At 58.8% G+C, this 23,119-nt stretch overlaps 2 protein-coding genes across 3 annotated transcripts in view; one reads left to right on the top strand and one right to left on the bottom strand.

Moving 5' to 3' along the window:
* Positions 1 to 5,518, top strand: part of C12H6orf136 (chromosome 12 C6orf136 homolog) — a 6,662-nt gene extending 1,144 nt beyond the window's left edge. The window contains exons 2-6 of the mRNA XM_075071653.1: positions 1,161 to 1,748; positions 3,311 to 3,399; positions 3,797 to 3,997; positions 4,965 to 5,034; positions 5,176 to 5,518. Coding sequence (XP_074927754.1) covers positions 1,161 to 1,748; positions 3,311 to 3,399; positions 3,797 to 3,997; positions 4,965 to 5,034; positions 5,176 to 5,334 — 1,107 coding nt within the window. The 3' untranslated portion in view covers positions 5,335 to 5,518. The remainder of the gene's footprint in view (positions 1 to 1,160; positions 1,749 to 3,310; positions 3,400 to 3,796; positions 3,998 to 4,964; positions 5,035 to 5,175) is intronic.
* On the bottom strand, positions 4,701 to 20,135 carry DHX16 (DEAH-box helicase 16). Of its 2 annotated transcripts, XM_032800323.2 has the most exons (20): positions 19,871 to 20,135; positions 18,899 to 19,140; positions 18,624 to 18,780; positions 17,968 to 18,024; positions 17,419 to 17,673; positions 16,344 to 16,568; positions 15,477 to 15,665; positions 14,939 to 15,049; positions 14,432 to 14,547; positions 13,844 to 14,054; positions 13,202 to 13,300; positions 12,071 to 12,223; positions 11,220 to 11,360; positions 10,461 to 10,623; positions 8,582 to 8,700; positions 8,180 to 8,247; positions 7,803 to 7,965; positions 7,259 to 7,420; positions 7,004 to 7,177; positions 4,701 to 6,497 (listed from the first exon to the last, which is right to left on the bottom strand). In XM_032800323.2, exons 1-20 carry the CDS (start codon positions 20,069 to 20,071, stop codon positions 6,369 to 6,371), a joined length of 3,135 nt encoding a protein of 1,044 aa, XP_032656214.1. In that variant the 5' UTR covers positions 20,072 to 20,135; the 3' UTR covers positions 4,701 to 6,368. The 2 variants fall into 2 exon arrangements, with proteins under 2 accessions (XP_032656214.1, XP_032656231.1); XM_032800340.2 differs by lacking the exons at positions 15,477 to 15,665; positions 16,344 to 16,568; positions 17,419 to 17,673; ... (2 more) ...; positions 18,899 to 19,140; positions 19,871 to 20,135 and having other exon boundaries at positions 14,432 to 14,536; positions 14,939 to 15,025.
* Between the last annotated feature and the right edge of the window lie 2,984 nt (positions 20,136 to 23,119).

The following is a 23,119-nucleotide window of genomic DNA, read 5'->3' as shown; positions in this document are numbered from 1 at the left end:
GCTGGGTCTGGGGGGTGTGCATTGGGGCTGGGCGCTGGGGCTGGGGGGTGTGCTTGGGGGGTGTGCCTGGGCTGGGCGCTGGGGGATGTGCATGGGTTGGGCGCTGGAGCTGCAGGGTGCGAGGGGTCTGGGGTGTGTGCATGGGGGCTGGACGCTGGGACTGGGGTGTGTGCATGTGGGCTGGGGGATGTGTGCATGGACTGGGAGCTGGGTCTGGGGGGTGTGCATTGGGGCTGGGCGCTGGGGCTGTGGGGTGTGCCTGGGCTGGGCGCTGGGGGATGTGCATGGGTTGGGCACTGGAGCTGCAGGGTGTGCATGGGGTCTGGGGTGTGTGCCTGGGCTGGGTGCTGGAGCTGTGGGGTGTGTGCCTGGGCTGGGTGCTGGAGCCGTGGGGGATGCATGGGTTGTGGGATACAGGATGCATGAATGGGAACTGGTGGTGCAGGGAACTGCAGAACATGGAATTGTGGGGCTGGAGGGGTGCAGAGGCAAGGGGGAATGCCAAGGCTGGGGTCTGGGGGTTTGGAGGGTGCTTGGTCTGGGGTTCTGTAGAGGACTGGGGGGCGTTGCATGGTCTTGGAGAGGTGCAGGGTCTGGGGTGTGTGCATGGGCAGAGGGATGCAGAGGTTGGGGAGTGCAGGGGACTGCATAGTGCAGAAGCTGGTACCTGGGCGGGGGGGCAGGGTGCAGAGGCTGAGGTCAGGCGTTGCATGCGGTGAGGGATGCAGAATGCATGGTTGGGGCCTGGGGTGCAGAGGACTGCAGACATTGGGGGATGTAGGGCTGGGGCCTGTGGCAGGTGCAGAGGCTGGGACTGTAGGGTGAATGAGGAGGGGCATAAGACCACAGGAGTGGAGGGGCAGTGGCAGTAACTTTGAGTGCAGGGTTGAGGGGTAAGGTCTGTCGTTCGGGAATGTGGGGAGCTGGGCTGTGGAAATCCATGCCTGTATAGATTAGGATTAGCTCTTGCTAGAGCTAAAGGTGTAAATCTTTTCACTCTTTCTGCCTGGTTATGTGTCAACTCCACCCCAGGATTTTGGGGAGGGTTCATCAGGGATGCATGAAAGATTGGTCTGTATGGGATTGGCTATCTTAGGGGTGAGGAAATGTGATATGGAGTCTTTCCCCTCTAGGGGATGCTGGCTCCAATCTGCCGGCAGGTTGGGGGGTGCTGGGAGATGGGGGGCCTTTCCCTTGTGATGACCCCAGCAGAATCTCTGAGTGGTGTCATCCCTCTAATCGCTTCTCTCTTCCAGGACCTGGTCTCCTGCTGGGAGAAGGCCCCCCAGGCACTGGGCCCACCCATGGCCCTGAAGTTCCACTTGTCACTGGTAGAGCAGCAGGTGGAAGCTGCCAGGACCCTGCTGTTGCCTCCGCCAGGGGCCAACCTGGTGGGGGGAACCTTCCTGAGTTCATCAGAGCAGAAGCTGAGCCTGCACGAGCTGCTGCAGGGTCTGGAGCAGGGGTGCCCCCACCGGCCCACTGCCCTCTCCCCTCTGGAGGACATGGAGGCCTCTGTCATCACCGTGGATGGGCAGCAGGAGGATGATATCACCGTGCGGGAGGGCACCGGCCTGGACAGCGCCTCCCTGGACTCTCTGTATGGCCTGTTTTACGGCAAGCCCTGCTGGATGCCCTTCCAGGCCACTGCCAGTACAGCCACCAGTGCCACCTCTGGCTCGCCCGGGAACCATGACCCCAGCATGGAGGAGCACCTGGCGGTCATGTACGAGAAGCTGCAGCATGAGGTACGCCACAGCTCAGATGCCTGGGTCCCCTGGCTTTCCCTTGGGTGGGCTGCCTGGATTCTTGACCCCTCATTTCCCGTTCTCCCCTGCCTGCATGCCTGGCTTCTCCATCCTTCATTTCCCCATGCCCGCTGCCCAGATTCTCTTCCCTGCCTGGATCGCATCTCTGCTGGACACTTCTCCTGCTAGCATCTACCAGCCCCAGGCCTGTACGGTGGCTCATATTTCTGTTTCTCCTTACACAGCCAAGCCTTCCTGCCCTCTGGGCTCTCCATAGCCGCACCACGTGACCTACTGGCGGCTTTGAGGGGTCACACAGCTGCAAGGGGCATCTGAGCTCAGCCTGAATGAGGAACTGATGGAAGCCTTGTACTCCACCCTTCCCTCCTGGGGGTAAAGGGAATCCCTTGTTGGGGCAGAATGGGCAGTGGGGTGGGGCATACGCCCCCTCGCCATGCAGCATCCCCTGCCAATCCGCTTCAGCCCTGCTCTTCAAAACATGTCCTGTACTTCAAAACACGCCCTGTAGGGGGCAGAGGAGAGCGCACACCAGTCCCTGGCCTGTCTGCTGAGGCTGCTAATGAGGGGGTCGCCTAGCACCAGTGGAGAGGGGTGGCTTTCCTATACACAGGCCCCATGTGCCATTGGGGGATCTTAACTGTCAGTGCAGCCCCTGAACCAGCCAGCAGGGGGCATCTTGCTGAGTGAGGGGCTTTTGCCAGGGTGTGAGCATGGCACGATCACTTGTATTACAGTAACAGTGCAGTGCCTGGTGCGCCAGCGTGCTGCACAGACACACACGGAGAGATGGTCCCTGCCCCTGCTGAGATCAGGGCCCCGTTGTGCCGGGCGCTGCACAGACGCACACGGAGAGATGGTCCCTGCCCCAGCTGAGATCAGGGCCCCGTTGTGCCGGGCGCTGCACAGACACACTGGGACAGACGGTCCCTGCCCCAGCTGAGATCAGGGCCCCGTTGTGCCGGGCGCTGCACAGACACACATGAGAGATGGTCCCTGCCCCAGCTGAGATCAGGGCCCTGTTGTGCCGGGCGCTGCACAGACACACTGGGACAGACGGTCCCTGCCCCAGCTGAGATCAGGGCCCTGTTGTGCCGGGCGCTGCACAGACACACAGCGAGAGACAGTCCCTGCCCAGCTGAGATCAGGGCCCTGTTGTGCCGGGCGCTGCACAGACACACAGCGAGAGACAGTCCCTGCCCAGCTGAGATCAGGGCCCTGTTGTGCCGGGCGCTGCACAGACACACAGGGAGAGACAGGCCCTGCCCACACAGATCAGGGCCTGTTGTGCCGGATGCTGTGCAGAGGCATAGGGAGAGACAGGCCCTGCATTGAAGAGCTCACACTGTACATAGACAAAGGGAGGATTATTCTCCCCGTGTTCCGGGGAACTGATGCCCAGAGATCCATGTCTTGCTCAACGGCACAATGAGTCAGTGGCTGAGCTGGCACTTGAATGTGGCTCTCCTGGCTCCCAGCCTGGTGTCTTCCCATGGCCCCTCTTCCCTCACTGAGCCTTCGCTCTCCCCCTCATCCTCCTGCAGTTGCCGAATTTCTTCCTGAAGGTACCGGACTATGGGATCTACTCCCAGGATGTGGAGTTCGTCAACGAGATCCTGCACCTGAGAACTCGGTCAGTGCCAAGCCAGGGATGGGGGCAGTGGACCAAGCCACTTGTCTTTTGGGGGATGGCAGGTGGGATCAGTCCACTCTTCCTATGGGGGGGTGGAGCTTAGGGGCTGTGCCACCACTCTTGTCCTTGGGGAGTGGTGGGACCGGCCCACTTTCCCTTGAGAGGGAGGATTGACTCAATTCCTGCCATTGGTGAGGCTTGTTGGGGTGGGCCTATCCCTCTCATCCTTGGAGCAGGTGGGTCAGGCCCATTCCCCCCCCCGCCCCCCCAAGGGATTGGAAGGGTTTGCACCAGCCCATTCTTCACCTGGCCCAGAGGTGGGTGCCACACTGGGATTCCCTCAATCTGGAGGCCCCAGCATTAGCCTGACAGGTCTCCCCTCCTTCCCCCCTGCCAGGGGCCGAGCCATGTACCAGCTGGCACTGACCCTGTGCCGCCTCCTGGCCTGGAACTACTTCGCCAACATGCGGCTGGAGGTGCTGAAGCTGACGCAGCACCCCGAGAACTGGAGCGTCCAGGCCCGCTGGCGCATCATAGGGCTTCCTTTCCATGTCCTCATGCTGCGTTTCTACAAGAGGGACAAGAGAGAGCTGTACAGGTGAGAGCCTGGCCTGGCACCTTGCCCCAACCTCCCTCACTGGCTGTGGGGTTGTACAGATGCTCCCTGCTCCTGTCTCTTTGTTCTGAGCAGTGCAGCCACTCCTGGGAGTTGTCCTTTTTCCTTCCCTGCTGGGCTTTCCAGGGCCATGACCTCCCTGAGCCCGGGCTAGGGACTGTTTAACCCCAGCACAAAGCAATGCCCCTGCTGACCTCAGAGATGGGGGAACTTCCTAGCCCTTAGGACTGCTCCCCCACAATGGGGTCTTCCCCAGCTGCTCCCAGTGTGCGGGGGTGTTCTCACTGCCTCTGAGCGCATGAAGCTGTAGGATTTGGTATTCCCCTGGAGTAAGTCCCAGCATCCTTCCCCCACATGGCCCTTAGAGCAGAGGTTTTCAAACGGGGGGACAGGTGGGGGGAGAAGCTATAGGGGGGAAAATAAAGCCTTACTGCACATTTTACCCACAGCAGTGAATAACTAGCAAAGCCACGTCAGTGGTTCTCAATTGTGGCCCACTTGCAGCCCCCAAAGCCGTGGCCCCCGTGACATTCTCAGGGCCACACAGGTAGTCTTGGATGCGGCCCATAGTGAATAGGTTGAGAACCACTGCTCCAGACACATCAGGCCCTCAGCTCGTGCTGTGCATTCTGCCAGATTTCTGTTCAGCTTGCAGAGTGTTCTGCAAAGTCACTGCTGTTTGCTCCAAGGCGGGGTCCATGTTTAACTGTCAGCACAGGCTACAACTGCAGGTTTCCTCTTGCTCTTACTGCAACAGCTACAAAACCCTCAAGTGACAAAGAGGCTGAAACTGATTCAAGCATAGTGCTGCCATCTGTATTTTTGTGTGGTGGGAGCGGGTCATAAGTTTGAGAACAGCTGCCTTAGACACCCTGCCTGGGAGGCTAGCAGTGCCCCCCCCCCCCCCCTTACGCTAGATTTGACTGTCCTTTATTATACTCCCCTTCAGGACCTATGATGCCTATTCCACTTTCTTCTTGGACTCCAGAGGATTGATCCGCTGTCACCGGATAGACAAGGTGAGTGCCAGGGTGGGGCGGCCCGTACCACTGCTGGGGCAAGTAGCTCCTCTGTCTCTGAGAGTGGAGCCAGGGCACTAGTGTGTGGGGTCCTGGCAGATGACCCAGTGTTTAACGCCTGCCCCTCTCCCCTCCATGTAGCTGATGCCGTCCCAGCCGCCTGTGGTCAAGGTGAAGAAGCTGCTGGTGGCCACTCTGGTTGGCCTGGGCCTCTCGGAGCACAGACCCTCTCTGCAGCTGCTCTTATCTGCCCTGGCTGGCAAACAGCAGGGGGCGCCAGTGGGCTACAGGGACAGCTGAGCCAGCCCCTGAGGAACCCAGGCTTGGCCTGGTTGTTGTGACTCTTGTGAGCTGATGTCGCCTCAACGCACAAAGCCCGGCCCACCAGCTCAGCTGCATGGTCTGTGCCCTGCCCCCTCCCTTCCAAGCACTGTAAAGAACCACTATAACTTAACTGTACATAATAAAGCCCTGTGGAGAGATGGCTGGGAGCTGGTGGGCGTCTCAGCCTTGAGAGACCAGCTGTGGGACACCAGCATCTCCCTGGTGAACAGGGGAGCTGGAATTAAACACATAGGAAGGGCTTATGGCAGAGGAAGCACCTGGGGCTCTCATGCCTCGGCCCTGGGGGTGAGGAGGAGACAGCAGCAATGGGGCCTGTTTAATCCCAGCACAAAGCAATGCTCCCTGTTGGCCCCAGGGATGAGGTAACTTCCTAGCCCCTAGGATTGTTCCTCCCCTGGTGGGGTCTTCCCTGGCTGCTCCCAGCTTAGTCCTCAGTCCTCCCTTCCCAGCCATACAGGGTGAGAGAAAAGGGTTGACTGGTGAGATTCCCTCCTTCATAGCAACCCCCTGCCAGATGCCTTTACAGCTGGGTTGGTGCTGCTCTAACCTCTTGACCCCACCCCCCATGCTAAGCAATTACAAAGAAGCTCAAACCCCTGCAGAGAACCACCCCCAGCAGCGATGAAGCCACAGCCCAGGCAGCAACTGCCCTCTGGTGAATTCCAGGGCCATGGCGAGAGAGAACCCACCAGTGGGGCAATGAGGCAGCAGGCTACTCATGGGCAGCCCAGGGAGGGTGTCCATTAAAAGCTGGAAGTCCCCTTGCCCTTGAACTTACACCCACACTCCGGAGCCAGATGGTTTCCCAAGGGTGGCCCAGTTCTGAGGCCATGAGCCTGAGGAGGGGAGGAGACCAGGTCTGGCTTAATTTAAAAATCGCTTTGTTTCTACTGCCCTCCTTGGCCAGAAAGCACTATACAGCTGTACAGAGTCCATAGAAAGGGGATAGCGTCCCCCAGTAACCCAGTCCTGAATGGCCTCCAGGGCCTCTAGCCCAGCTCCTCCCGTGTCTTGCCCACTTTCCTGGGCAGCTTCTTAGCAGAGGCATCCTCCAGCTCCTTTGCCTTGTAGTAATGAGGGGCCACCTCCAGCAGCCATGTGCTGTCGATCTCTATGACCTGCAGGAGGGAGACAAGGGGTCAGCAAGTGCCCCCTTTGGTGCAGCACCTCCCAATGGATGAGGGTACAACAAGTGGGAGCTGGGGAGTGGTCCAGAATGCCAGGACTGGCCCTTTAAATAAGCTCCTCCCCTTTTATGCTAATAAAGTTTCTCCACTCCCAGCAGGAAGTAGAAGGGGCTATTAGGAATCAGATTCCCTAGCAGAAGCTACCCCTTCTCAGGGAGGACAGAACAGGAAGGGGACCAACTGGTGCCTGGAGGGTGCAGTGCAGCAATCTTAAGTACAGGGCTAGCTTCCCCTGCCATCCTGTATGACCTCAACTGGAGTAAGCTGTCCCCAAGCTCTGCTGCCCATAATCTCTCCTTGGCACCATTGTACCAGGGCTTTCAGCCCCTCCCCTCTAGGTCTAGGGAAGCATCCCACAATGCTTTGGGCCCCCGCCTCAAGGCTCCTACCCGGGAGATGGGAGTCCCAGGATATCCCACTGCTGCCGGTTGGTGTACCTGTCTCATGAACTCTTTGGTGGTGAAGACCAGCTCATGGTAGATGAGCCAGCGGGGCTGCTCCTCGAAGAGGCAGCTGTTGGGGTGGATGAAGACAGTCTGCTGGTGCTTGACCGTCTTGTAGCCGGTGCGGGTCAGGCGGGCCGTGTGGTAGAAGAAGCCAGCGGTGATGGCCTGGGACGGAGAGCAGGGAGGTCAGTGAGGGGTGGGAAGGTGTGGGGGAGGGGGGAACAGGGCAGTGGGGGCAGGGGTTACCTTGCGGATGGGAACGTAGTCTCCCTCGCTGGAGGTGAGGTCCACCTCGATGCGCTCCATCAGCCCCTCCAGCTGCTCCCGCACGTCCCGTGCCCGTCTCATGGAGCGGAACTGGATGAAGTTCTCGTAGCACCACTGCATGGAGAAAGCGCTCTCCACCCACTGGGGGTGGGGCAGGGGGCAGAGCCAGCTGTGAGCCTGGGCTCCCTGCAGGGGCCGCTCGGAGACCCTGTACCACTACCCAGTCCCCAGGGTAGGGGCTGGATTGGAGCAAGCACACCCAGCATGTCCCATTCCCTACCCCCTGTGCCAGCCAGTCCCCAGCACCCCATGGGGTGGGGGGGAACTCCATGTCCCATTCCCCATCCCCAGGCCAGCCAGTCTCCCACCCTGGGGCTGGATCAGTGTCAGTGCCACCTAGGGGTAAAGGGGCTGTGTCCCATCCCTGACCACCCAGTTCCCCCACCTTAGGCTGGATCAGAGGGGCACTGCCCCCTGCCCCTTCAGGAGGGGAAGGCCCTGTGTCCCTTCCCTGCCCACTCACCTGGGTGTAGACATTGAGCAAGACCAGGTGGTCCCCGCCAGGCAGGAAGAAGTTCATGCGGGCGTTGTCAGCGTGCACCACCTTGTCCTTGGGTCGGTAGAAGATGGAGTTGTTGACGGACAGCATGGCCGCGATGGAGAGGATCTGCTCTGAGCACTTGTACCTGCAGAGCCCCGGGGGGAGGCAGCGTTAGAGAGCAGGGCGCCCTGCCCCCAGAAAGCTGACCAGAATGGGGCTTGGGAAACATGATCCTTCAGGGGCTAATATGGCTGGTGAGCCTGGGGCAGGCTGCGGGCCAGCAGCTGAGCCTGGTTGGAGGTGAGAGAGGAGGCGGGGATCAGGGCACTAGAGCTTTTGAAGAGGAAAGGGGGACTCACTGCTCCGAGGCCAGAATCATCTTGGACAGCATGGGGTCCACGGGCAGCTCTGCCATCTTCCGGCCCAGCTGGGAGAGAGACATCATTAGAGACTGGTTCCCCCACCTTCTGATCACCTCATGGGCCCATCTAGCCTGCTATCCCGTCTGCTGGCCACCCTGGATCAGACCTATAGGCCCATCCAGCTCTGCCCTTCTCTTTCCCAAGACAGCAAAGCCCTCCCCGTGCTACAACTCACTGGTCAGTGTTATCTCATGGAGGGATAAGTGTGTGTTTGAAGATTCCTTCCTGCCTTGGAGCATGGGAGTGTCCCAGCAGGGGAGTCCTAGGTCCCAATAAGCAAAGATGTCCCTAACAGCACAGAGACTCCCTATTTTTGCCATCGGAGGACCCCGCCCTTACCTTGGTGAGCTCCCCAAGGTGGTTGAGCGCACCCAGGGCATACAGCTGCTCCAGGGCCAGCACCAGGGTCTCATGGGGGGGCGGGTCCATGAAGTCAAAGTGGATGAGGTCATTGATGCCTGCAGGAGAGAAGGGGCCAGATTTAAATCAGTAAGCAGGAAACCTCGATTTAAATCACCACTCTGCCTCTTGTTTTGCATTGGTACTTTGTAGATATTTGCCTAAAGCCAGACTGATCCTCCCTGGTTGAGAACATGCCAGTTTGCATCTCCAGCTAGCCTTCATGGTAACCAGTCACTTCTTTTCGCTAGCCAGGACACACTAGATGGATACACCTTTATCTAAGCAGTTAGAAGCTTTGCTTCCATTGGGATTCTTCATTTTTACATTTGTTTATGATGTTAGAAAATGGCGAAGGATGCATCTCCTGTTGATAAGCTGTTTATCCGTGATGTGTGTCAGGCAGCATTTTGGGATGGAAATGGGAATTGAATTTTGGCATAATAAACCAACTTTGTAAAGCTGACTAAAATGTGCTGGAGCTGTAAAAAATAAATGTTTAAATAAACATGATTTGCATTTAGAACTAACCAATTTGTTAACCAAAGGATGTATTATTGTCTGTACTTAGTGAATAGAACTGATTGTTTTCAGTGCCCAAGGGCTTAACGACTTTAGAACTAGTAGATCTCATTCTCACCCACCTGGATTTTATCCATGTTTTGGAAGAGAAAACCACCACCTAACCCAGAGGTCACCAAAACTGTGGGGCATGCCCTGCTAGGGGGGCCTGAAGGAATGTCTGGGGGTGGGGGTGTTGCAGTGGGTCCCAGGCCAGTCCCCACAAAGGGTGGGGAGGGAGCACCCCGCCCAGCCATGTCCCTGGCGCCCCATTCCCAGCCTCAGCGCAGCTCCACTCCCAGCCCTGTGCCAGGCCCTGGCCACGGTTCTGTCCCAGGAGCGTAGCCACACCTGGCCACGGGCCCAGCTGCCAGCCCCCACTGCAGCCCGGCTACGGCTATGGCTCTGCTCCTGCCCCCACTCTCAGGCTTGGCCCAGCTGCAGCCCTCCCCCTGGCCACAGCCCCCTTCCCCATATCCGCATCTCCCCTCGCTGAGCCGTGGCTCCACTCCTAGCTCCGGCGGAGGGTAGACAGTGGTAAGGGGGCGGAATGACCTAAATCTGTTTAGCTTTGAATGGCCTAGTCATTGGACTGAATCCCATGAACAAAGTGAAATAATGACAATATTCTCTCTGCCCCTGCAGAAGAGGTTACAGCTGGCTTAGCACTTCAGCACACTCAGGGGCTTAGCCAGCGACTGCCATGAATACAGTGGCGTGACGCACTTTAAAAATCCAACCAGTGTGTGCTGCTTGGCTAGTAACAATATACATTCATCAAAGCAGCAAATGAGATGACACTGAGGCCTTAACCCAGGCTGTCAGCCCTGCACATTTAATATTAAATAGGTGATTTCTGAAAATCAACCAATAATTCATTTAAATAAAACTGAGCTGATTAAAACAACTATAATTTTCATCCTCCTTGGAGTCAGGTAGTGAAGCTAGGCTCCAACCCCCTGGGACCTTCCCCTTCCCACCCAGGAGCGGTGCCAGGGTTTTTGGTACCCTAGGCGGGGGTCCTTCCGTGCTCCCCGGTCTTTAGGGCACTTCAGCGGCGGGTCTCGGAGCGAGTGAAGGACCCGCCGCAGAATTGCCGACGACGACCCAGAGCGCGGAAGGATCCCCCGCCACAGAACTGCTGCGGCGGGCAGCAAAATGCCGCCCTCCCAAATCCTGGCGCCCTAGATGACCGCCTAGGTGGCCTAAATGGAAGCGCTGGCCCTGCTCCCACCCCCAAGGCAAGCCCCCTTCTCACCCAGACTCTTGAGCAGCAGCACCACATTGCCCAGGTTGGTCCTCTGGATCTCAGGCACCGTGGTCTCCTCCATCTCGTTCTTGTAGGCCCAGGCAGTGTAGAGGCGGAAGCATTTCCCAGCAGCCACACGCCCGGCGCGCCCGGCCCGCTGGTTGGCGGAGGCCTGGGGAGGGGGAGACGGGTGTGAGATGAGAGCATGTGCGAGGAAGATACGGGACCCTCTGACCCCATGTGAAAACCCTGTAACCTGGCGCTCAGCCAGGCCCTATCGTCGTAACATGGGAAATGGGAAGGAAAGGGGGATGGCCTGTATCTCGAGCAGGTGTTGGGCCTGTGGAGAAGTCCCCATGCCTGGGAGTAGGTCATGACGATCAGGGACTCCAGGCTGGGACAGGGGCTGTACCCCGAGGGGAGTGGTTGGGGAGCAGGGGGTTGGGGCGGGTGCTGTACCCCGCGGTGGCGATGAGCGGGGCGGGGGGTCCCGCACCCTGGAGCAGGTCATGACGATCAGGGACTCCAGGCTGGGACAAGGGCTGTACCCCGAGGGGAGTGGTTGGGGAGCAGGGGGTTGGGGCAGGTGCTGTACCCCGCGGTGGCGATGAGCGGGACGGGGGGTCCCGCACCCTGGAGCAGGGCGTGACGATCGGGGACTCCAGGCTGGGATGGGGGCTGTACCCTGAGGGGAGTGGTTGGGGAGCAGGGGGTTGGGGCAGGTGCTGTACCCCGCGGTGGCGATGAGCGGGGCGGGGGGTCCCGTACCCTGGAGCAGGGCGTGACGATCAGGGACTCCATGCCAGTGCGGGCGTTGTAGCTCTTTTGCTTGCAGAACCCTGGGTCGATGACGTAGATGATCCCATCAATAGTCAGCGAGGTCTCTGCGATGTTAGTTGCCACGACGACCTGTGAGGGGTGGGGAGACACCTCATCAGCTGGTTGGAGGTGAAGGAGTCAGTCAGGCCTGGCCCACAGGGGACACCCTGGGGTCCCCCTGTGCAGTGGCCTCGGCTGGACAGGCTGGTCCCCTGGGCCTCGATCAGTCACAGCTGCTGAGCAGGGACTGTGGGGGAGGAGCATATGCACCTAAGCACCACCCCCTCCACAGCTCCTCCTCTTTATAGTCCTGCCCCTTCAAAAGCTCCTCCCTAAAGTACTAAGCTCCTCCCTTGCTGCCCCAACCCACATACAAACTTCTTTCATCCCCTCCCTTCCCCAGCCACCTATCCCTGAAGCCATACCTCTGGAGCTGTAAGCCCCGCCCACTCAGCCAGGTACCCCATGTAGCCATGCCCACAAAGCACTAAGCCCCTCCCATAACCGAGCTACTCTTGAAGTCACGCCCCCAGAGACCTAAATCCCATCCTCTGAGCAATCTACCCACAAAACCACACTCCCAGACCTCTAAGCTCCTCCCACAAGCCCATCTACCCCCAAAGCCATGCTCCCAGATCACTAAATCAGCTACTCCTGATGCCATGCCCCAGAGCTCACACCCCTCCGCCACCTCAACCCCCTCCCCATAGGCCATGCCCAAGCCCATCTATCCCCCTGAAGCTCTGACCCAGAGGTGTAAGCATCCCTACACTCCCAAGCCCCGCCCCACCCCCCCTCACCTTCCGGGCCCCGGGCGGGGTGGGCTCAAAGATCTTGGCCTGCATGTCGGAGGGCAGGTTGGCGTAGATGGGCAGCACCAGCAGCTCGGGGATCTTGGAGCCCAGGCGGCGGCAGCGTTCCTGCAGCATCTCGCAGCAGGCCTCGATCTCTTCCTGCAGGGAGCGGAGCCAAAGGTGGGTGGGGGTCAGACACTGCAGGGGGTGGGGCCAGGCCCTGTGTGATAAAGCCTCTGTCCCAAATCTGGACCTTAGCATCCAAAATTTGGGGGCTTACATAAAAAACTCTCCCCAAGCTTATACCCAGCTTGGTTCTGATCTCGCTGCCACCAACCAGGATTCAGTGCCTGGTACACTGAAGCCCCCCAAAATCGTCCCTGGGGGACCCCCCCCCCCAAGACCCAGAACCCCTGGGTCTCCTATCTCAAACGGGAAAACAAGTTCCTCCCCCTTGTCTCCTCGTTATCTGATCCCCAGTTTCCCTCCCTGGGTGAGCACCTGGGCGGATTACAGTACTCTAAATCCAGTTCGATACTGCAAAACAGAGCCATCGGCTCCATTACCCTCTACCCTAAGGCGATGCATTCAACCTAGTAACTACCTAAGAGATGTTTTCCACCCCCCCTTTTCCTGTGCTTACACAGGAGAGAAAATACCCAAAAATACCTCAACAGATTTTAAAATAGAAACTTTATATAAAAAAAGAAATTACAGGAAAATTATAAATCATGCTTAGATGTCAATTACAGGGCTCTTGCTTATAAGAATTAGGAATACCGTCTGATTTCAAAAAATAGCCATTTATAAACAGTCCAGTCATATTACACCCATGGGAAATTACAAACAAAGCACATAACAGTCCTATTGCTTGGTTTCCTTTGTACTCATCACTTTGATAGTTAGATATTTGAAAGAAGATTGGGTTAGCAGAAAGCTGTTTCAATCCATAGCGGGAAAACAAAAGACCCGAGTTCTTTCCCTCCCGATCTTAAAAAAAAAATCCATGTTGCTCTGATTGTCTTGGCAGGTGCTTGTTCCCCCCTGTCACTTCCTTTACGAGGTAAAAAGAATTAACCCTTACCTATCTACTTATACACTTCCTGTATGTGGGGGGGGGGGGGGGCAGGTACTTACCTGGCCGGTGAGGAAGACCAGGATGTCCCCGGGCGCCTGGGTGACGTGGATTTGCAGCACCGACACCACGCAGGCCTCCAGGTAATCGGCCTCGGGGGCCTAGAGAGGGGTCAGATTGGGGTCAGCACTCATCTCCCACCACTCCCTGCCCCACAGTGTGACTGGAGTCTTCCTCCACCCTCAACATTCAGATGCTGCTCCCTAGGCCCCACCCTGTCCCCCCTCCAACCGGCCTCTGGAGCCCTCCTCTCAGGCCTGCTCAGCTCCCTGCCTGCCTCATATACACCCCACACGCTGCTCTCCGAGATCTCTCCATGCTGCCCCTGCTGGCCACGCCATGTTCCCCACCCACCTCCTCCTGGTCTTGCTGCCCTACCTAGCTACACCTTCTCCCCTCCCCGAACCCCTTTAACAGTCCCTCCATGCCTTCCCTTGGGTCATGCTTCCCCTCCTCCCCCCGCCAAAATACTCTCCCCACACCACCCCCCCACTGCCCCCTCCTGGCCATAATCTTCTCTATTCTTCCTCAGAACCCCTCCACCCACAATGATCCTGCCAAAACACCCCACCCCCCACCTTCCCACGGCCAGCGATTGCGCTATGCTGCCCCCGATTCTGCCCTTGACCGCCCCCCCCCCAGACCTTGGTGTAGAAGATGTCCACAGGGAAGCGGCGCCCAGGGATGCGGAAGATGGGCGCGTCGTCGAAGAAGGTGGAGAAGCGCTCGGTGTCCAGGGTGGCACTGGCGATCAGCACCTTGAGTGCCGGGCGGAACCGGGCGATGTCCTTGATCAGGCCGAACAGGATATCGGTGTGGAGGGTGCGCTCGTGGGCCTCGTCTATGATGATCACGCTGCGCGAGGGAAACAGGGATGAGTGTGTCAGGAACGGTCCTGCCCCCTGCAGCGCGGCACCCCCTAGAGCCACACTGGGGTATTGGTGCCAATACTGACTGCTGGGAGAGAGCGTTCCAGCCCTGCTCCTTGCAGCACGGCGCCTCCTAGCATTGCAATGGGGCCAGGACTGCGTGCCGGGAGAGAGCGTCCCAGCCCTGCCCCCTGCAGCACGGCGCCCCCTAGTGCCGCAATAGGGCCAGTACTGACTGCCAGGGGAGAGTGTCCCAGCCCCGCCCTGCAGCCCAGCTCCCCTTAGTGCCACACTGGGGCCAGCACTGAGTGCCAAGAGAGACCAGACCAGCCTTGCCCCGTCCCGCTCCCCAGCAAGGTTCACCTGTAGCTGGAAAGGTCGGGCTCAGTCAGGAACTCCCGCAGCAGCATGCCGTCCGTCATGTACTTGAGCAGCGTGCGCTCCGATGTGCAGTCCTCAAAGCGGATGCTGTAACCTACCTGCAAGGCAGGAGGGATTAGCCCGAGCTACTGCAAAACCACCAGCCAATACGAACGCAGCGTGGCTGGCACCCGTCGGCCAATGAGAGCGCTCCACAGTCCTGCTCAGGGCACTGTTTTACAGTGGACCCAGTTAATTGTAGTCGCAAGGAAAGAGACAAGGGTCTTTTCCCTCCACGGACATCAGCTCCCAGCTGGTCTGAGGCCAGGGGGACTGGCTGACTCGGGGGGTAAGGAATGGGGCATGGGAGCTTTCCCCTCTAGGGGGCACTGGCTCTTATCCAGCCCCAGGGCAAGGGGACTGGCTGGCCATGGGTCCTGTCCTCTCTAAGGGGGCCGCCTCTGGTTCAGGCAAGCGGGGACGGGGATAACAAACCCACCAGTCACATACCTCGTTACCGAGCTTAACTCCCATTTCCTGGGAGACTCTGGCTGCGACACTCATGGCCGCCACTCGTCTGGGTTGGGTGCAGCCGATCTTCATCCCCTTTTCCGTGTAGCCCTGACAAAGGAAAGGAGATGGTCCTGGGACCGGATGGAAATTTCCCAGGAGCAGCTGCCAGAGCAGAAATGCAGTTGCTTCTGGGGTGGGGCAGCCAGATAACAGCCTCACCGTCACGCTGCACAGGGATCACTCGTCCAGTGCAGAGAGGCAGCCACCTCTGGGGAGGGGTGCAACTGGAGTCAGCACTGACTGTGAGGGGAGAAAAACCCCCTGCTGAACCTCCCACCCCACTCCCTGCGGCACACCGCCACCTAGTGCCACGCCACTGCACTGCGGTCAGCACTGATCATGGGGAAAGAGCGCCCCCTACTGAGCCTCCCAGCCTGCTCCCTGCAGCACAGCGCCCCCTAGCACTGGGATCAGCACTAACTGGAAGAGGAGAGTCCCCCTTACCCTCCCAGCCCCCATCCTGCCGCGTGGTTACCTCCTCGTACAGGTACTGGGGGATCTGTGTGGTCTTTCCGGAGCCTGTCTCCCCCTCGATGATGAGGATCTGGTGCTCGGCAATGGCAGCCAGCAGGTACTGGCGGTAGGGGTAGACGGGCAGGCTGCGCCGCACCTCCTGCATAGACAGCTTCCGCCGCACCGCCTCCGACAGCTCCGACTTCTCCTCCTGAGAAGGGGGACGGGACACCGTCAGGTCAGCCACCGCCCCTCCATCCGGGCTAAGGGGACAGCTGCTGGATCTCCAGATGGGAGTCAAACCCATAGAGTTCTCAGTCCTCCCGGTGCCAGAGAGAACCAGGAGACGCAGGTTGGGGTGAGAGAGGGGGCTGGGAAGGCCATTGTTTCACCCAATGGGGACTGTTCCCTTTCTGCTCACCCCATACAGCATCCCCTGCTCATGGCCTCCTCAGCGCTGCCCCAGCAGGGATCCCCCTCTAGGGGGCAGAGGGGAGCTCAGCATGGCAGCGTGTTCACTCTCAACCTCCCTTGCTCAGACAAGGGGTGGGGGGAAGGGGGTTGGGATGGGACGCCTGCCCTGCTGGGGGCTGGGCTGAGACCTGGTGACTTGTTACATCCAGATGGGAATGATCATCCTATGCCCCGCCCCCAAGCCAGGCAATCCCCCCAGCTGGGGCTGGATCGGAGCGGATGCCCCCTCGACGGGAAGGGCCCCACGTCCCATTCCCCAGGTCCCCAGCATGGGGCCGGATCGGAGCCAGCGACCCCTAGAGGGGAAAGGCCCCATGTCCCATTCCCCACCCCGAGAGCCAGCCAGTCCCCTGCCCTAGGGCCAGATCAGAGCTGGTGCCCCCGACAGGGGAAGGCTCCAGTCCCCATCTCTCACCTTGCCCTGAGCTGTGCCCTGCATATGCACAGCGCTGACGAAGTGGATCATCTCATCCTCCTCCAGCACAAACTCGTAGTCCTTGCAGGGGCGGTGCTGGCTGGCGTCGCGGGCCCCAAAGCGCAGGGCAGCTGCCCCGATGTGATCCTCCTCCCAGCGCCGCTGCTCGTCCCGCGGCGTGGCGCGCTCGTCCGCCACCGGCTCCTCATAGCGGTCGGGGATCTTCTGCCGGGGGAGATCCAGGGGCTGAGACGCGGCACAGGGGATGCCGCGGGGGCAGGGCCAGGGAGAGCCCAGCTCTGGGGAAAGTCTGATGTCAACCCCGGCTGTGCGTGGGCTGGGGGTCAGTATTCAAGGGTCACCCCCAGACTGGAGCAGGGCAGGAGGGATCACAGCCCAAGCTGCAGGGGGTCCAGATTTGAGTCTCCACCACAATCCTGCCCCTTCCACCAGCCCGAAACTGGCCCTTCCCCGGGGAATCCCCCGCACAGTTCAATACAACCAGCCCCAAGGGGGAGATGTTCCCCACCACCAGCCATGCTGCTAAGGCTAACCCTGCTTCCTCCCAAGAAGGGGACCACCCCAGGGAACACCCATAGGGCACGGTCCCCTCACCCTGCCAGGTCCTAACCCCCTTCCTTCACTCCCAGCGGGTGTTCTCAAGTGGGTCACACTCCTGTCTCCTGCCACAGGGGCTCCCACACTCCTGCTGTCCCCCTCCTACCATCTCCCCAGCCCCTGGGCAAGGACACCTGCCCCTTCCCCCTCCTTTCTATGGGGCTACCGCCTGCAGGTCACATGCCTCACTGGCCCCTATGCAGGGTACTACCAGGAAGACCCCCACCTCCAGCCCTACCAACTCCCCAGCCCCATGGCAGGTACTTTGCTGCTGCTCCCCTCACCCGCCCTCCCCCACTCCAAGATGGGTCCCTTGCCACAGCTCCCCCAGAGTGCTTTCCTGCCATGCTCTCCCTCAGAGAGCGCCCCCCATGTTGGGTACCTTCCCACAGCTCCCCCTCCCTTCCCCACAGTGGGTACCTTGCCACGGCTCCCCTCCCTTCCCCGCGGTGGGTACCTTGCCACGGCTTTCCTCAGGCATGTAGTAGCGGCTGCTCTTCTCCAGCTTCTCCTGCTCGCCCGCCCGCTTGTAGTCCTTGGCCAGGTCGCGCACCCGGCGCTTGTACTCCAGCTCCCGCCGCTCGGCCGTCGTCAGCTCTAGCTCCGAGAACAAGTGCTCCTCATCCACAATCTCCGCCTCCAGGTCCTCCAGCTTGTCCCGCTCCCGCTTGGCCAGGTACTCCCGGCGCGACTTCTTCCGCAGCTCTGGGATCTGGAGGGGGGATGGAGAGGGGCTGAGGGCACCAGCTGGGAAGCCAGGACCCCTGGGTTCTAGCCCCAGCTTTGGGAGGGCAGTGCGCTCTAATAGGTTAGAGCAGGGGGGCTGCGAGTCCGGACTCCTGGGTTCTGTCCCCAGTAGGGAGTTAGGGCCTGGATACCAGGCTAGATGGGCCCCACTGATCTGATCTGGGTGGAAAGCAGAGAAGGATACTGAGCTAGATGGGTACAGCTCCGATCAGCCAGGAAGCAAGACAGAAATATAGTAGGAGAAATACAAAGCTCTCACCATGGTTTTCTTGTCCTCTTCCGCCATCTTCAGTCGCTTCTGTGCCTCTTCGTAGGCCTGCGTCCAACAACAAGAGAGGGGAGAGACATTGATCAGGTTGTGCAGACAGTCCTTCCCCTCCCCTAAAGCAGACCCCAGCTGGCCCCTCTCTGAAGTAGGCTGGGCTGCAGACAGACTCCCTAGTGGGAAGGGCCAAGGAATTTCCAGGAGGAGCTCCCCAACTTGCTGATAAACTTGGAATTTTCTCCTGCTCCCCACAAATCCCTGCCCTCTGGCTCTGCTCCCACCAATGCTTGTGGGGTTCACAATCACCCCTTCAGGGAAGAAATCCAGCAGTAAGAGCACAACACAGGAGAGGCAGGTGGCATCGGGGACTCAGGAAGGGATCCCAGCAATATGGGGGTATGTGGAATCCTGGGATAGGATCCTGGCAGCGGGTGGGATGGGTCAGAGGTGGAATCCCAAGACTGTGGCAGTGGAGGGGCAGGTTCAGATCAGAGAGAAATCCCGGCAGTGGGTGGGGAGGCATCCTGGCAGAGGGAGGTAGGGTACTAGAGAGGGATCCCAGTTGTAGGACATACGAGAAGGGCTCAGGAAGGGACCCAGCAGCAGGAGTGGGGTGGGGGACGGATGCTGCCGCAGGGACAGGCTCTGACCTTCTTGTCCGAACGCTCCAGGATGTTCCTGGTCTTCTCCTTGTCCTTGCGCTTGACCCGTTCAGCGAAGGCATCGCGCTCCTCCAGGTCCTGCAGACGCTCTCGCTCGCTGCGGTCCCATTCGTCCTCTGAGTCCTTCCCCTCCAAGGATAGCTCCCTGCACCCGGGGATGAATGAGAGACCACAGTCAGGACATTAGCCAGCTCCAGGGACCCCCAGCGCAGGGGACTGTCCCCTCACTCCACCCCCTGCGATCCCATGGAGGCTACACTCACGGCTCCTGCTCTGCTTCCTTCTCTTCCTCCAATGTCTCCTCCTGCTTCCGGCGCAGATGTTTGCGCCGCTTTTTGTGCTTCCCCTGCTTGGGCCAACGCTTGGAGCCCGGGGCAGCTCCCCCATCCCCCTCTTCCTCTTCGCTGTCCTCCAGCAGCTGGTACGAGCGGTTCTTCCGCTGCATGGCCAGGGCCTCCCGCTCAGCCACCCGGGCTGGACGCTCCTGGGGGGCCGAACGTGGGATCTGAGAGTTGGGTGAGAGATGGGGATTTGAAACACCACACAGCCAGCGTGCCCTCCCTGACCCCCAGCCTCCTCCACAAAGCTCCTCCCTTTAGTGCACAGGTCCCTCCCCTGCAGCTAGCTCCTCCCCCTTCACAAAGGCTCCTCCCACTTTCACCCCTTCCCTAATAATCCTTCCCCTTCCCACATGGTCCTCACCCTAGTAACCTTCCCTACATCCTCCTCACCCTAGTAACCTTCCCTACATCCTCCTCTCCCTCCCTCCACCTCCACACACTCCTACAGCTACCCCCACCCCATCTTCCCACAAGCCCCGCCCACTCCTCCATAGGCCCGCCCACTAAACTCACAAGACCCTCCCCTTGGCTCCTCCCCCATCCCCTCTGCTCCTGGCCCTTCCCCTTCAGCCCCATTAACCCCACTCCCTCCTCTAAGCAGCCCCCATGTGTCCCTCCCCCCACGTCCCAAATTTAGCTCCTTGCAGCTCCAGTTAGCCCCTCCTCTCAACCCCACTGGCCCCGCCCCCTGCAATGTGACACTCTCCCCTCAGTCCCGCCCCACTCAGCCCCTCCCCCTCCATTAAGGGCCCTCCTCCTCAGCCCCCCCCAACCCACTAGCCCCACCCCTTCCATTGTGCCCCCCCCGGCCAGCTAGCCCCTCCCCCTTCAGGCCCCACTAGCCCCTCCTACTTCGGTTGGACCCGCCCCTCCGCCACAACTAGCCCCGCCCACCTGCTCCCAGAGGCGCTGGGCGAAGGCGCGCACGGCCGGCTCGCTCACGCGCAGGGTCTCCGTCTCCTCCAGGCGGTTCAGCAGCTCGTCGGGGCTGCGGCTGCGCCGCGCCAGGCCGAGCAGGAACCCGACCACGTGCCGCTCGCTCATCCCCAGCAGCGCGTGCAGCTCCCCCGACACCCACCGCTCCAGCGCCGCCATCCTCCCCCTGCCCGGCCGGGCCACCGTACCGCCGGCGGTCGCTTCCGGGCCACGTGACCCCCGGAACAACCACTTCCGGGGCTAAGGGGGCGGGGTATGTATAGTGCGCCGGCGCCGAGCCCGAATGAGGCAATTCCGCTCCGCCCTTTACCGTAATGAGCGGGATATGGACGGCAGACCTCAAAACCCCAGTCCCGACGCTACCGTAATGAAAAGAATACCAATCGCAAGCAAAGAGCTCTGGTCGTAATTACAGCAACATGATGAGCCGCCTCTTTCGCCGCCCACTCCTTACAGTAATGAGGAAATATGAGTTACTTCTCAGGCGGACTCCTGAGATTCCCGTAATTACAGGAATACCAATTGCTCATTCTCCAGATGGTTTCACTACCGTAATTACAGGAATATAAGCCATCAGGCTCCCGATTGTCATCGCACAGTGTGAGATGTACGCACCCCACCACCTGTCTGCTTACCGCAGGAGCTTGTGCCCCATCCCCGTTTTCACCTTGTACTGTCATTGTGGATATACGCACCCCACCCCAGGGTTGGGCATTTTACTGTAATTATCATCATACCAAGTGCAGCCATGAGCACAGCCCAGGTTGGGTCCTCTTAGCACTTTGGTGGGGAGGCACCGCATAGAGAATCCAGGTCTTTACCATAAGTGCAGGTATATGAGTCACTAACCCAAGCTAGGAATGTACTATAATGAGTGATCTATGATCCACGGATTTAATTTTGGTCTGCACTGTAATTAATATAAACTGCAGCATCAGATCAGGTCTGTACCATAATTAACAATGTATGGGCTCTAGCATTGATCAGTACCGTAATTAACAAAGGACAGGTTACATCCAGAATGGGGTTTGCACCAGGGTACATGCCACAGCACCAAAGGCCAGTACTGTAGTGGTCAATGTATGATCCCCGCTTTGAGTCAATCCTCTACCATAATTATTAGTTTATGAGCCTCGGCTCCTATTGCGTCCTGTACCATAATAATTTGGGTGCAGGCTGCACCCTCAACTTGGCTCTTTACTATAATCGCCAGTTTATGAGCCACAACTCCAGTCTATGGTCTGTACCATATAACCTGTATAAGAGCAGCAGCCCTGGTTCTGTTCTGCATCTTAATTGTTATATGAGCTGCAGCTGTACGCAAGCCTTCACCGTAATTATAGCTATAGACGTGTCACCTTTCATTAAGGTCTTTGCCCCCAACCAACAACCCTGGCATTAGCCAACATTATTACAATTATGAGCAGCTGCCCTAATTTGGTTCCTTACTGTAACCAGATGTGTATCCACCACAGTCGGCTCTTTAACCATAATTAACTGAGTATGAGTCAGCTTCCTGCTTCCCTCCTTAAGGTTACCGCAGTTACAAACCTATGAGCTGGTTCCTCAGTCCACACTGTACTGTATTTACTAGTGTATGAGTCAACTTCCAGACCAGGCTTTTTACCATATATACAGACAAATCAGCTCCCTATCTGATTCTTTGTCTTATTTCTGGCCATGAGTCAACCTTATTTCTAGGCCTGTTAGTCACATTCTTCACTAGGCACTTTACCATGTTTCCAGGCATACAATGTGTCTCCCTAACTGGCTCCGTACCATATTTAACAGTGTGTGAGTTGCCTTCCGAAGTAGGATCTTCACAGTTTTTACAGACCTGGCTCTTCTATATATTTCCAGGCATATCAGTTGACTTCCCACATGTTATTTCATTGTCTCCAGCTTAACTCCAGCAATCAGCAAAGACTCATTCTCATCCTAGGCCTGTCTCAGTGCTGTTCTTTGATGGGTCGCTACAGTGGAGGCTGAGGGGTTAACTAGCCTTGTAGGATTTGATCTTTGCAATGCTGGCAGGGATTTCAACGCTCAGCCCCAGCAAACCAGTGCAGAGCTCTGACTGCTGGGAGTCAGGGAGACACAGGATGGAAGGCAGAGCAGCACCCACACCACTAGGAGGTGGGGGGTACATTGTCCTCCATAGTACAGAGCTCTGAATGCTGGGGGTGAGCAGGCGAGACAAGAGCAGGGGCTCCTGCATCATCAATGCCTCACCACTAGAGGGAGCGAGATGGGGAATGGGAATTAGGGTGCCCACAGGACAGAGCTGTGACCACTGGGGGTGCACAGGATCTGACAGTGCCAACCCTCATCCCCAAGGGGTGCATGGGAGGTCCTGGCAGTGCCTACATCTCACTCCCAGGGGGTGTGTGGGAGCCAGGTCCTGGCAGCACCCACCCTCACCTCCAGGGGGCATATGGGAGCCAGGTCCTGGCAGCACCCACTCCTCACCCCCAGGGGGCATGTGGGAGCCAGGTTCTGGCAGCACCCATCTTCACCTCCAGGGGGCACGTGGGAGCTAGGTCCTGGCAGCACCCATCCTCACCTCCAGGGGGCACGTGGGAGCACGGTCCTGGCAGCACCCACTACTCAACCCTAGGGGGCATGTGGGAGCCAGGTCCTGGTAGCACCCACTCATCACAGACCACGTGGGCCATAGATGACAGGAGGGCGGCTTCACGTGCAACATCTTTCTGTTTTATTATTATAATATATGTAAAAAAACACTATTGGAACTGGCCGGATGCAGCCCCCTCCCCCTGCCAGCACTCAGATGCAGCATCAGTGCCTCCTGCTCAGAGCAGGGTGGGAGTTAAATGGGAGGGGCTGATGCCTCGTTTAGCCCCACTCCCTTGTGACCACACATCTACCCCTGCTCCCTGGGCGGGGGGAGGAGCCTGCTGCATTTGTTCATTCACTCACATCCTCGTTCCCGGGCGAGGATGCAGCTGCTCCCCCCCGTGCAAAGGAAAATGAATTAATAATACCAAGAACGAACTAAACTCACAGAGGAGGGGCTCATTCATCCATCCGTCCCTCCCCACTCATCCCATTCCTCATTCTCTCTATCCTCATTCTTGTCCCCACACATCCAATTCCACTGTCCCTCCGTTCTCACTCCTGCCCATCAGAGGCTCTGAATGACACAACCCCCTCCCCCACCCATGAAAGGTGGTGAAATTGCTCCAC

The sequence above is a fragment of the Chelonoidis abingdonii genome, chromosome 12, assembly GCF_003597395.2.
Source record: "Chelonoidis abingdonii isolate Lonesome George chromosome 12, CheloAbing_2.0, whole genome shotgun sequence".
Classification (NCBI taxonomy): Eukaryota; Metazoa; Chordata; order Testudines; family Testudinidae; genus Chelonoidis; species Chelonoidis abingdonii.
Note: the sequence above shows the minus strand (reverse complement) of the source record. Positions and strands in the feature narration are given on the sequence as shown.